The sequence below is a fragment of the Gossypium arboreum genome, chromosome 11 (assembly GCF_025698485.1).
Source record: "Gossypium arboreum isolate Shixiya-1 chromosome 11, ASM2569848v2, whole genome shotgun sequence".
NCBI classification, from domain to species: Eukaryota; Viridiplantae; Streptophyta; class Magnoliopsida; order Malvales; family Malvaceae; genus Gossypium; species Gossypium arboreum.
This window is the reverse complement of record NC_069080.1, coordinates 123,649,268-123,661,866: the sequence shown is the minus strand read 5'-3', so window position 1 is coordinate 123,661,866 and position 12,599 is coordinate 123,649,268. Positions and strand designations below refer to the sequence as shown.

Genomic DNA, 12,599 nt, shown 5'->3' with positions numbered 1-12,599 from the left:
TCAATTACCGGAGGTTGATCCTTGAGTTAATTAAAGAGTTTGATGATATTGTCTTCTGATACCTCCCACGAGAAGAAAATCAAATGGCTGACGCCCTAGCAACTTTAGCTTCTATGATCAAGGTGAACCAACCAGAAGATGTGAAACCAATCTAAATGAGCATTTACGAGGCCCCGGCTCATTGTTACAACCTCGAAGAAGAAGAAGAAATTGATGATCACCCTTGATACCATGATATCCTGTGATATGTGAAGAATCGTGAGTACCCCGACCAAGCTACTGAGAATGATAAAAGAACGTTGAGAAGACTGGCCCATGACTATGTCTTAGACGGGGAGATCCTATACAAAAGAAGGAAGGATCAGGTACTGATGAGATGTGTAGATGCTATTGAGGCTAAGAAAATCTTGGAAGAAGTCCATGAGGGCGTCTGTGGGACACACGCTAATAGTTTTACAATGGCCAGGCAAATTATGAGGTTCGGTTATTATTGGTCCACCATGGAAGGAGACTGTATTAACTACGCCAAAAGATGTCATAAGTTCCAAATCTATGGAGACAAGATTAATGTACCTCCCTCACCTCTGCATGTCATGACTTCGCCATGGTCTTTCTCGATATGGGGCATGGACGTGATTGGGCCAATTTCGCCAAAAGCTTCAAATGGGCATCGTTTCATCTTTATGGTCATCGATTATTTCACCAAATGGGTGGAGGCCGCTTCATATGCTAATGTAACTAAATCGGTAGTTAGCAAGTTCCTGAAAAAGGAAATCATCTGTCGATATGGAATGCCAGAAAGGATCATATCTGACAACTCATTGAATTTGAACAACAGTACGATAACGGATGTCTGTAGGCAATTCAAGATTAGACACCACAACTCGTCACCGTATCGCCCGAAGATGAACGGTGCGGTCGAAGCAGCCAATAAGAACATCAAGAAGATTGTGGGGAAAATGACTGAGACTTATAAAGACTGGCATGAGAAATTGCCATTCGCCCTCTGTGCCTATCGAACGTCTGTCAGAACTTCCACCGGGGCAACGCCTTTCTCATTGGTCTATGGAGTGGAGGCAGTTTTACCCATAGAGGTCGAGATTTCTTCCCTCAGGGTTTTGTCAGAGGTAAGGTTGGATGAAGCAGAATGGATCCAGCCTCGATACGATCAGCTGAATTTGATTGAAGAAAAGAGGCTAAGGGCTATTCGTCATGGTCAGATGTACCAAAAGCGAATGATGCGAGCTTACAACAAAAAGGTTCGTCCCAGAGAATTCCACGAGGGAGACCTAGTATTGAAAAATATTCTGCCCATACAAAAGGATTTCAGAGGAAAATGGATGCCTAATGGGGAAGGACCTTATGTGGTAAAGAAGGTCTTTTTTGGAGGAGCATTGATATTGGCCGAAATGGATGGCAAGGCTTTACCCAATCCCGTGAATTTGGATTCGATTAAGAAATACTTCGCCTAAAAAAAAGGAAGGAGAGGCCAGGGTGAAAACTCGCAAAGAGCACCTTGAGACCAAAGGGGTTTTGAATTGAAAACCCGTAAAAGTGTGATTCAAATATTGATCAAAGGTGGGGCATACGATACCTAAATTAACAAGGAAGAGAGATGTTACATCTTGGGGCATCTACGAGGGTACTCTAGATCACCTAAAACACATATTGAGCAAAAAGGGAGTCCTCAAGAAGTTAGTACAGAGAAGCTCACGCTGCGATATCTGGGGCACCTATTCCCTTTTTATTCATTTTGTATTCCAGCAATGTTTGTTGACTGTGATTAATCTATTCCCTTTTTATTCATTTTGTATTCTAGCAATGTTTGTTGATTGTGATTAATCTATTCCCTTCAAATTTTGTTTCTAAAAAATTTTAATTTTGACATTGTTATGATCCTTTTCAAGCATTTTGCATTGAAATGATGATTAATGGACTAAAGCCATTTTCGCAAAAAGAGTTCTGCGTATTACTCTAAAAGTTTCTAAATAGTACAGGAACCTAAAATAGGACTATTATTTAGAACTAACCAAACTCAAAGATTGGAAGCATATGAGAAGAAAGAGTTTAAATTGGGAACATCTCTTCGGGTTTTCTGTTCAAAATTTGAGCTGAACAAGAAGACAAGGTACCATTTCAGTGAAAGAACCTTGATAAACAAAGAGCAAGGGCAACCTAAACATAAAAAGGGATTCACGCTCACAACATGTTGCACCCATACATTCATAGATCATTCATAATGCATCTAATTAGGAGCATTTGATTCATTTTGATCATAGCATCCTAATTCTTTAACATAAGCATAGATACATGAAACTGATTCTACAGGTCATGTTCCTAAAATTAGTGAATTCACCAGAACTTAACCACCTAAGCAGTAGGGTAACAGGTTGAATTCATAGATCATAACCTCCTAAGCAGTAGGGAAACAGATTGAAAGCGACAAGCTTTAACTCCCTAAGCAGTAGGGTAACAAGTTGAAGTTCATAAGATCTTATCACCCTAAGCAGTAGGGAAATGGATCGAAGGCAACGAGCTTTAACCCCCTAAGCAGTAAGGTAACAAGCTAAAGTTCATAGATCTTATCACCCTAAGCAGTAGGGAAGCAGATCAAAAGACGGCGAATCTTGCCTTCTTGAAGTGCAGTGAAGCAGATTCAAACCACCAAGCCTTAACCCCCTAAGCAGTAGGGTAACAGGCTAAAGGTCTACAGATCTTATCACCCTAAGTAGTAGGGAAATAGATCGAAGATGATGGGCTTAACCCCCTAAGCAATAGGGTAACAAGCTAAATTTACAGACCTTAAACCCCTAAATAAGTAGGGTGACAGGCTGAATTTACAGATCTTATCTCCCTAAGCAGTAGTGGAGCAGATCGAAGACTGAATTTACAGATCTAAACCCCCTAAGCAGTAAGGAAACGGATCAAATGTGATGACGGCCTTAACCCCCTAAGCAGTAGGGTAACGGGCTGAAAATCAAATGTCTTCTCCCTGAAATGGCATTGGAGCGGCTAAGAGCTACAGCAGATCTCTTCGAAGTTTCAGCGGAATTGATTGAAGCCACAAGTCTTACCTCCCTGAAGTTGCAATGGAGCAGACTGAAGATAATAAATCTTATTTCCCTGAAGTTGCAGTAGAGCAGTGAAGCGGAGTGAAGCAACAAGATGCAATGGATTAAAATAGAGCTACCTGAAGAAAAGAAGCGCTAAACAAGTCCAGACGCGGTGAGACCGGGCAAAATTGGTATTTTCTTAAAGTCTTTGCTCTGTTCTCGTTACACGACAACAAGCAAAGAGGGGCAGCTGTACAAGCCCAATTTTGGGCCTAAAAAACCCCTAACCCCTAACAGAGGCCCAAACCCAACTAGCCCCAATTTTAGGGTTTCAAAATCTAAAACCCTAAACCACTTGCCTTCACCGCCTTTGACTCCCATCGCCCCAGTCACGTCAACAGCACAAGTCGCCTCTGCTCCACCGCCCGTTTTCCTGCAAAGAAGAGACAATGTAATATAAATGGCTATTTAAAGCCGAATAGAAGGACCATGGAGTTTTGGTCATTTTTTTTAAATGAAAAACAACTTTATATCTTAAAAACACAAACAAGTAATAGAGATTTCAGCAATATCAAAAGCAGAAGAGCAACCTAAAGACAAAATCAAAGATCAAAAATCAAAAGGTGTTCAAAACTCCCTAAGTTGAATCGGTTTCTTTCTCCTCTTTTTGTCTTTTTTTTTTTGTTTCTACGGGTGTGCATATATAGAATAAAACATAAAAAATAATAAATAAAAAAATGGGGAAGAAAAATCACCTTTTTGAAATTCCAACCACCGTGCACGGTGGGCAACGACAATGGCAAGACGGTGGTTCGGGGACCCGACGTGGCGGCTCTTGACGAGAATCTCCTCTCCCTCTCTCTCTCTTTTTTTCCCTTAGCAGCTAAAATGAATTTTTTTAGAAGTTTTTAGGCTTTTATAGCCTACCAAAACAGCACCGTTTTGGTGCCCAGGCCAAAACCCAAAAACGACGTCGTTTAACTACCCTGACCCGAGACCCGGCTCCGACCTGCCTCAGGATCCGCGTGTTTTCGTATAAGGGTCTAATTGCGCGCGCGGTCCTTCTGTTTTCCATATATTTTGCAATCAGGTTTTTTTTTATTTTTTTAATCTAGCCCTAAAATTTATCTCGTTTTTAATTTGGTACCTATACGAACGACGCCGTATTAGGAGGTCGGGATATTTACTCCTTTAGGCCCTCCTGTTTGCTCGCACGTTCGAATCAGTCCTTTTCCTCTTTATTAGTTTTTTTTAAATCAGCCCCAAAACTTAATATTTGTTTCGAACTTGGTCCCTTTCTCAGATTTAATAACGGTTTCTATATTATTTTTACTCTTTATTATTTTAATATTATTCATTATTCTATTTTACTATTCTTGTATTATTATTTTTAACATATTCTATTATTATTTAGACATTTTTAATTAATACTACATATATATACTTTATATATATTCTTATAGTTGTTTTATATATATTATTATTGTTGTTCCTAATATATGTTTTATGTATATATATTTAAATACTCTATTATATACATTTTGTTATATCTATTTTACCTCTATATTTATTATTAATATTAATATATGTTTTATTATATATCTTTAACATATATACGTATACATTTATATATTATTGTTATTATTAGTTTTGATATTATTGTTTTGTTAATACATTTGTATCATATATACATACTTTTAATATATATTTATATATTATACTTCATATTATGCCCATGTAAATTAATTTTATATCGTGTATATCATTTTATTATAGTTCTATATATTGTAAATATCATATTATGTTTTATCATGTATATTATGTATGTCATGTATATGTTTTAATATATTATGTGTATATTTTGTTTCGTATGTTATGTATATATTATGTATATGCTTTTAAATATTATTATATATCTATTTTCAATATATATTTATGTAATGTTTTATTATTATTATTACCATTATTATTACTAATATGTATATACACTATGTAATTTTCATTATATTACGTATACATTTTTATACTACGATATGCATCTTTTAATATTGTACTATTATTATTATCATATATATATATATATATATATATATATATATATATCTTATAACCTCTATTGTTACGTATATACCTTAACCCATATATGTATATACTTTTATATCATTACTATCGTTATCATTGTCATTTTATTTTTCCATTTTTATATCTATTTATTTATTTATTTGCTTGCGTGTTCGATTATTCCATTTTCCCCACGTACTTGTTTACATTTATATGATACTTAGCCTCGTTATTGTTTCATCTTTTATAACTGTTCATGTTATTGTTTTGACACTATCATCATATTATTATACGTGTTAATACCATAATTTGCTTTCATATTTTACTAAATCACATCATGTTTTTTTGATACCTTAAAATAATCCTTTCATAAAAGTGATATTCCGTATTTGGAAATTTGAGAAAATCGTGCCCTAACTTACTGGGTTTCGATTTTTCTCTTTTAACCTAAATCACGAAATATTCTTTCAAATCACAATACGAATTTTAAAAATGCTTATTTTCGGGGATGCGAGGTGTGGTGCCCTAACTTACCGAGTATGACATTTTGTTACTTCGAAATAAGATTTTTCGCGAATAAAGGCGATATTTGGTGTTCGGAAATTCGAGGAAACGTACCCTAACTCACTGGGTTTCAATTTTCCTCGTTCACCCTAACTAACCGAATATCTTTTAAAACACGTTAATTTTAAATAAAAGGCAAGCTCGCTCTCGAAAATTCAAGATGTCGTGTCCTAACTCACTGGATGTGACATTTTATATTTTGAGACGAGAAGGTCTTTAACACTAGAGCATTTTCATAAAGAATGATCGTATTTCAAAAGTCTTCAAAGTTTTCAATCTTCGATTTTAAGACATTAATTAATCAACTAGGTACCAATTTTGGACGTATCAAGGGTGCTAATCCTTCCTCGTGCGTAACCGACTCCCGAACTCATTTTCTGATTTTCGTAGACCTATCATTTTAGTAAATCTTAACTTTTATTAAAATGGTTAATTTAAAGGTGACCCGATCACACCTCATCAAAAAAGATTGGTGGCGACTCCCATTTTTCGTTTTCGTTTTTAAATCCAAGTCGATCCCCGTTTTTCAAAAAAATAGTTACGACAAACATTATTAAAAACAACCATAAACATAGACAATAAAAAAAACATAGAACATTTAAAAAAATCCCCCAATCACCAAAATCTTAATAATATAAACTCCAACTAGGGAAAAAGAGAAACTTGCAATTCTTTACTAGGATAATTGCAACTTGAACACTCATCCAAATCTAAACAATATAAACTCCAATTAGGGAAAAAGAGAAGCTTGCAAATTGTTTACTTGGATAATTGCAACTTGATCAAAACAAAATATAAACTCCAATTAGGGAAAATTAGAAACTCAAGTTGAATGGTAACAAATAAACTTTTTAAATTAATAGAATAGAAGAGTTGGAGTTAATAAGGTAATTCTATTATTTACATATCACAACTAAATATTGGGAAATTCATTGTCTATAATTTACAAAGTTAACATATGAAAAACCCAACAACATGGTACTAAACAATTCACTTCACAGCCGAAGCATCCATTGTCTGTCTCTTGTTTACATTGCCACCCCCATAAGTATTAAACACTGTTAATCAGACTCTCTGGAGAATCAAAAGAATAAAATTCCACACCTGTAATAGGAGATTAAGGCCAAACTTCAGTTCATGATCATGATCAGAATACAATAAGCTTGTCTTCTAATCAAATTTAGCTAGAAGCATTAGAAGGAAAAAGAAGGATCAAGATGATATACGTAAAGTAATTGATATTTAGCAGATGGAATCCCGAAAAACGGCTTAGCCTCAAATAACATAACAACGGGTACAACACCCTGTTCAAGCATACAAGTTCATAATCTAAAAATCTTTGTTAGTTCATATGGAAACTATTTGTCACAGCAGAGCGTCCACCGTGTCCTATGTGCGGAGCTTTATCAAGCCATTAAATAAAACTATGAGGAAAGTAATGACACATTACAATGACAAGTGACAACAAAATCCGCCAACTGAGGAAGATGGCATCATATCATCATACATTACAAGGAATAATGAACATCTAGGTGCAGGTGAAACTTGTGAACTTTATATTAACTATCACTTTTCAGTTTTATGCAAGCTTGTGCAGGCAAAGATGATTAGTTTGGACACATGTAATGTTAACATTAAACAAAATAATTTTAACTAGAAATAATAAGATTACCTCTAATCATACTCATCACCTTCATCTCCAAAAAGATTCCCCATATTGAGGTCTTCACTGTTATTATTTACAAACTTGAGTTGAGCTTCCATTCTTGAGTTCTCACTATTATTTACAATCTCAAGCCGAGTGTTGGTTTTAGGGCTGTCACTTCTATTTACAAAGCCCTTAGTTCCTAAAGGCATCTGACGACCATTCAATCTAGTTTCTTCTATGCCATTTTGAAGTTCATCAACTGCATCACCATTTTCGGTCATGCAATTAAGAGAGCCAGAAATACTTCTACATGAAAGCCGGCCATTTTCAGACAAACCTGACCTCTGATGCAGCAGCCATCCATTGTTATTGCTATCTACAGTTGGAACCCTGTAAACCAGATGATAAGAGTTAATAACATATCCATGGATGTTCATAAGCAAGCCAAACAGTTGAAAGAAATGCCAATTGATAATAAAACGAAGAAAAGCCAAGGATGATTCAATGAACCAAAAACCTCCAAGTATCAGGACTTGTATGCAAGTACTAAAAGAATTGACATGCACCCTTAGAATCTGAAAAACAGATTAACATAAATAGCTTTCAGCACACCTTGCTTGCTGGAATTTAAAGCTTTGAAGGTAATCAAAAACTGGAACTAAGCTTTTTTTCCGTGTTCCAATCATGCGAGTTAGCAACATTTCAATTTCAACTTCCCCAACAAAAGCATTTTCATCAGCCATGTTGATGTCATCCATCACCATTGATTGAAAGTATATCTGCAAATAAATACAACAAGAATGATAGGTCTCCTCAAAAAAAAAGAAAATATTTAGACTAAAAGAACAGGGATGACCCCCCCCCCCGGGCCAACCCTTCTTTCTCTCAACAACCTCCTCCAACACCCATGTGTGCACAGACACAGAATACCCAGGACTATCTCCACAACCAAACACCTGACAAACCTAACAACAGATTAATACCTCTGGTTTTGCCCACAATGGTGTCTGAGCTTGATGCATCTGCAGTTCAGCTTCCGAAATATACAAATTATGTTTTTCCTGAGGGTTGGTATTTGCTTTGTCAACAGTGGATGGATTAGTGAATGTAGTTCCCTCTTTGATTTCTTCAGGATATACTTTACCAGTGTCTGATGTTCCATTCTCGCCATATATGTCTGCATTATCTTCTCTCTCTCTTCGGGTTTGTTTCTGACAAATATTCCACTTCTGCATTGCCTCGACTACTAACCTTCCATCAGATTCTGTAGTTGATTCATATGCTGCATTTAATCCAGAAACAACTGGTGTCGGATCTTGGTCAGGGGACAGTCGCAAAGCATACTGTATCATACAACCAGAAGGAGAGAAAACCAGAAGGTGATATTTTGTCTTCAAATAGTTGCTCTCGGTAAACAAAAGATTATTGCCTTTGCAGTTATGGAAAGAAGAAGCAATGGCCCCTGAAAGAGAACCCATCCTGCCTGTTGCAGCTGCTGCAGCACCACTTACAGTGCCTCTCCAACCATTATTTCCATTCCTTATTCTGCTAACAACAGAAAGTGTCACCGGAGGGCCAGAAGCACAAAAACTTGATTGAGTAGGTGTTTGCACTCCTATATTAGGTGGCCAATGAACTTGTGGCTTAGTCATAACACCCAAACTGCTACTTCTAGGAGCAAAACCAGCATCAGCAGACTGAAAACTTACAGATCCACCCATTGAATTGATAGCAAATAGATGGCTTGTCCCTCTTGAAGAACTAATCATAATCCAGTTGCTATCATCACTGAAACTAATATCCTGTATTACCTGAAACCTCAAATGAAAGGGAAACAATCAAGAAAAAAAGCAAGACACTATGAACTGCTAACAATGATACTGAACATTAATGCTAGACTCACAGCATTTGTAAAACCACGCTGCAGTCGGTAGAGATGTGAATGTGATGCTGGTACATCACAAGCAGAAGTGCTTCCTTGAAGTCCAGGCAAAATCTTGAACACGTTGATATTATGACCCTGAACTGAAGCTGTCACAAGAAGTGTCCCGCTGGGATCAAAGCATAATGCTGAAATAGGGCTCTTGTGTGCCCTAAACTGAGCAATAACAACCTTACTGACAATATCTCTAACAATAACCTGATAAGCCAATGGAAAAGGTAATAAGTCATATGTAAAAAAGGTTTGCTTGCATTTTTTTTCCAATAAAAGAAGGATGCAAGTCTCAGATTAAAAGATATCTACTAAATACATAACATATTTAACAGAATTTTTCATACAGGTCTAACTACAAACATACCAATTTGCAGATGTTAAATTAAAGACTATACAAGAGGCCAAATGTGTAAAAGAGAATGAAAAAGGAGGCCCTGGAAAATACAAATCTAAGTTGCAGGTGTAATCAGCTTGGGGAGAAAATATGTACCATTCCAATGTTATCAGTATCGAGAAAATGACCATTAGCATTTCCATTTCCTTTCCAGCCAGGACTTCCCGATTGCACAGAATTGTATGAGTCCGGCAAGTATCTTGACAGTTTCTTATATCCAATGTCTCCTAGGGTCACAATCCCAGCAGCAAGTTGCTTGCTTGATTCTTTTGCATAGTGTGCAACCAGGCTCCCATTTGAAGAAAAACCAGGGAAACTTGCAGAAGGCATAAGATGTTGTGGACTGACACGTCCACAATTAGAACCTACAACTGGACTACCACTGTAAGCCAGCCATCTAGGACCAACTGCCAAAGGTCCATAACCTACACCTCCAGAACCAGCGGAGGATGTAATTATAGGATTTGTAAGAATGGTATATTCCCTTTCTAATGTGGTGGCATCAAAACAATGTATCTGCAAAATATAAAACTTAAGTGAATATCTGATTAGACGTAAGGATGCCCAAAAAAATATATGCACAAGGTAACATACCTGAGTTGCTAGAGCTATAGCAACAATTCGAGAACTGCACCTTACAGAATAAACAACTGATCTAAAGTTTAGCTTGTGTACATAAGATTGAGATCTCAAGGAATAAAACTGGACAATGGCAGAAACAATGCTACCATTCCCTGAATAATTGTTGTGTGGTATGCTTCCATTGCAAGAATGATCCTGAATACAAGTACCCACAGAGAGGGACCCATCAGAACAAACCACCAAAAGGGGACGGCTGTTTGCAAACTTGTCTCCTGATCTCTTTGCTGCTACTGGTTTTGGTAGCATTTGCATAAATGAAATGGGACCATCACGTCTTGAAACCAAGTCACAGACATTATCAGCATCTTCAACATCCCAAACCTGAAAACCCGACCAATAACCAAGCAGGAGAACTTGTCGAATGACACCTTTCTCATCTTCTAACTTGTCAAAGCCAGCCCAATTAACCTTTACATCAACAAAAGCGAAAGAGGACTATGATATTAGCCATATTTGCTCTATGCTCTTAATCTTAAAGCATATTTAGAAAAGACTATCCTAAAAGTATACCTCCTACATGCATCAATTATTAACCGGTCAAAGTAAGTTAAACTCACAACCAAAAATCACACCACATGTCACAATCTCCCCTTCCCAAAACAGAAATAAAAGGAACATGCAAATGCGCTAACATTTTTTTTCAAAGCTTGAATAAAAAAGGCACCTAAAAGCATTAAGTTCTAGGAATAAAACTCAAAATCTTCAAAATGAGTAATAGCAAATTTAAAGCTCAAACTAATAAATTCACCAAACTAAACCTAAAATCATACACCCTATAACCAAAACAATACCTATGTTTCTCTTTCATTTTAAGAAAAGAAACTCAATATAGGCATATTAAAGTTCTCCAATTAAAGAAAAAAATGCCTTCCTCTTATGAACATTTCAACCCATTAAGACATTCCAATTCCATATAACAAACCTCAACGTGTGCATACTAAGAATACTGAAACATTTTCCTTTTTAGGACACATTAAATTGAACTCCAATAAGCTTTCCAACTCTATAACAAATTCCGCATGGAAATTAAAAAGAAAAGAAAAAATTCATAAAAAAAAATTAAAAGAAAACTCCTATTTTCTCATAAAAAAAAATTAAAAGAAAACTCCTATTTTCTTACTTATTACCTGATCATACCCAGAATCGTCTTCCCTGTCCACAATCGATGATGCTACGGAAACAGCCGACCGTGCCACAGTGGAAGCCCCGGAAGAAACAATCCTGAAGTAACTGGAAATTGCACGTAATGAACTCCGAGCTGACTTGGAAACGACACCACCACCTTGCGTTTTAGATTGCCCTTGTCCATCTCCACTGTTCCTCATAATCCCAAACACCCAATTAAGAAACCCAAAATTGAAACAATCCAGAAAATTCAAATTTCTCTCCGATAATTCCCCCAATATCTCCTTTTAACATAACACTAAAGGTTGTTCCTTAAAAAATTTAAACCAATATCTGGGGTTTTTCTTTTCAAAGCAGAAATTAAGAGGAATTGATGAAAACCCAGAAAGAAACAACCTCTTAACTGAAGAAATTTTCGGGTTACAAGTGTCTCTATTGGAAATAAAACATAGAGAATATTTTTCACAAAAAATAATAATACAGGAAAACTAGAAAGAAACAAACTTCCAATCCAAACAGAACAAAGAAGAAAAACCCAAAATTTTATTTTATTATTAAAAAATAGTAAACTAAACTTTTCTTAAAGCTCTTGATTGGAATTAAACGAAAAAATCAAAAAATATTACACAGAAAATAAAGAAACAATTTTTTTGGGGTTCGGGAAGAAATTAAAATTTTGAAGGAATAATATTGGGAAATTAAAATAAATTAAAATAAAAAAACGATTGAGATTAAAAGGGAGTAGATTTTAGGGTTTTTGGATCGAAACTTGGGAAACAATCCGAAGAAACAAAGGAAAAAGAGTGAAGCAATATGAAGGATTTTAGAGAGAGAAAGAGATAAGAAGTTGAATTTTATTATAATTTTAGTTGAAAGGGTTTCTCTCTGGCTTCTGGAATTCCTCTTTCTAAATGATTGATTGATTAATCGTCTCTTTTACCCTCCATTTATGTTTTACTCTCTTGCTTGTTTATTAGCTTATCAATTACTTTCATTTTCTTTTTTATTGGTAAAAACACTTTTTCAGTCCTCTTAATTTTTACATTAAGTAAATTAATCCTTCTAAAATACATAGCAATATAATTCTATATAATTAATAATGATGTCAATATATTCCAAAAATATATCAAACTTGGCAAAAGAAAATTTAAATAAATAAATATTTTTACCATTGTA

General features: G+C 35.6%; 1 protein-coding gene across 2 annotated transcripts; it reads right to left on the bottom strand.

Moving 5' to 3' along the window:
- Positions 1 to 6,506: 6,506 nt before the first annotated feature.
- Positions 6,507 to 12,379, bottom strand: LOC108473941 (autophagy-related protein 18f-like). Of its 2 annotated transcripts, none has more exons than XR_008274537.1 (8): positions 11,426 to 12,373; positions 10,251 to 10,706; positions 9,753 to 10,172; positions 9,230 to 9,466; positions 8,310 to 9,137; positions 7,939 to 8,105; positions 6,905 to 7,716; positions 6,507 to 6,782 (listed from the first exon to the last, which is right to left on the bottom strand). XR_008274537.1 is itself a non-coding variant. In XM_017775772.2 (8 exons), the coding sequence occupies exons 1-7, from the start codon at positions 11,621 to 11,623 to the stop codon at positions 7,353 to 7,355; spliced, it is 2,670 nt and encodes an 889-aa protein (XP_017631261.1). In that variant the 5' UTR covers positions 11,624 to 12,379; the 3' UTR covers positions 6,507 to 6,782; positions 7,351 to 7,352. The 2 variants fall into 2 exon arrangements, 1 of the variants encoding a protein (XP_017631261.1); XM_017775772.2 differs by having other exon boundaries at positions 7,351 to 7,716; positions 11,426 to 12,379.
- Positions 12,380 to 12,599: the final 220 nt, after the last annotated feature.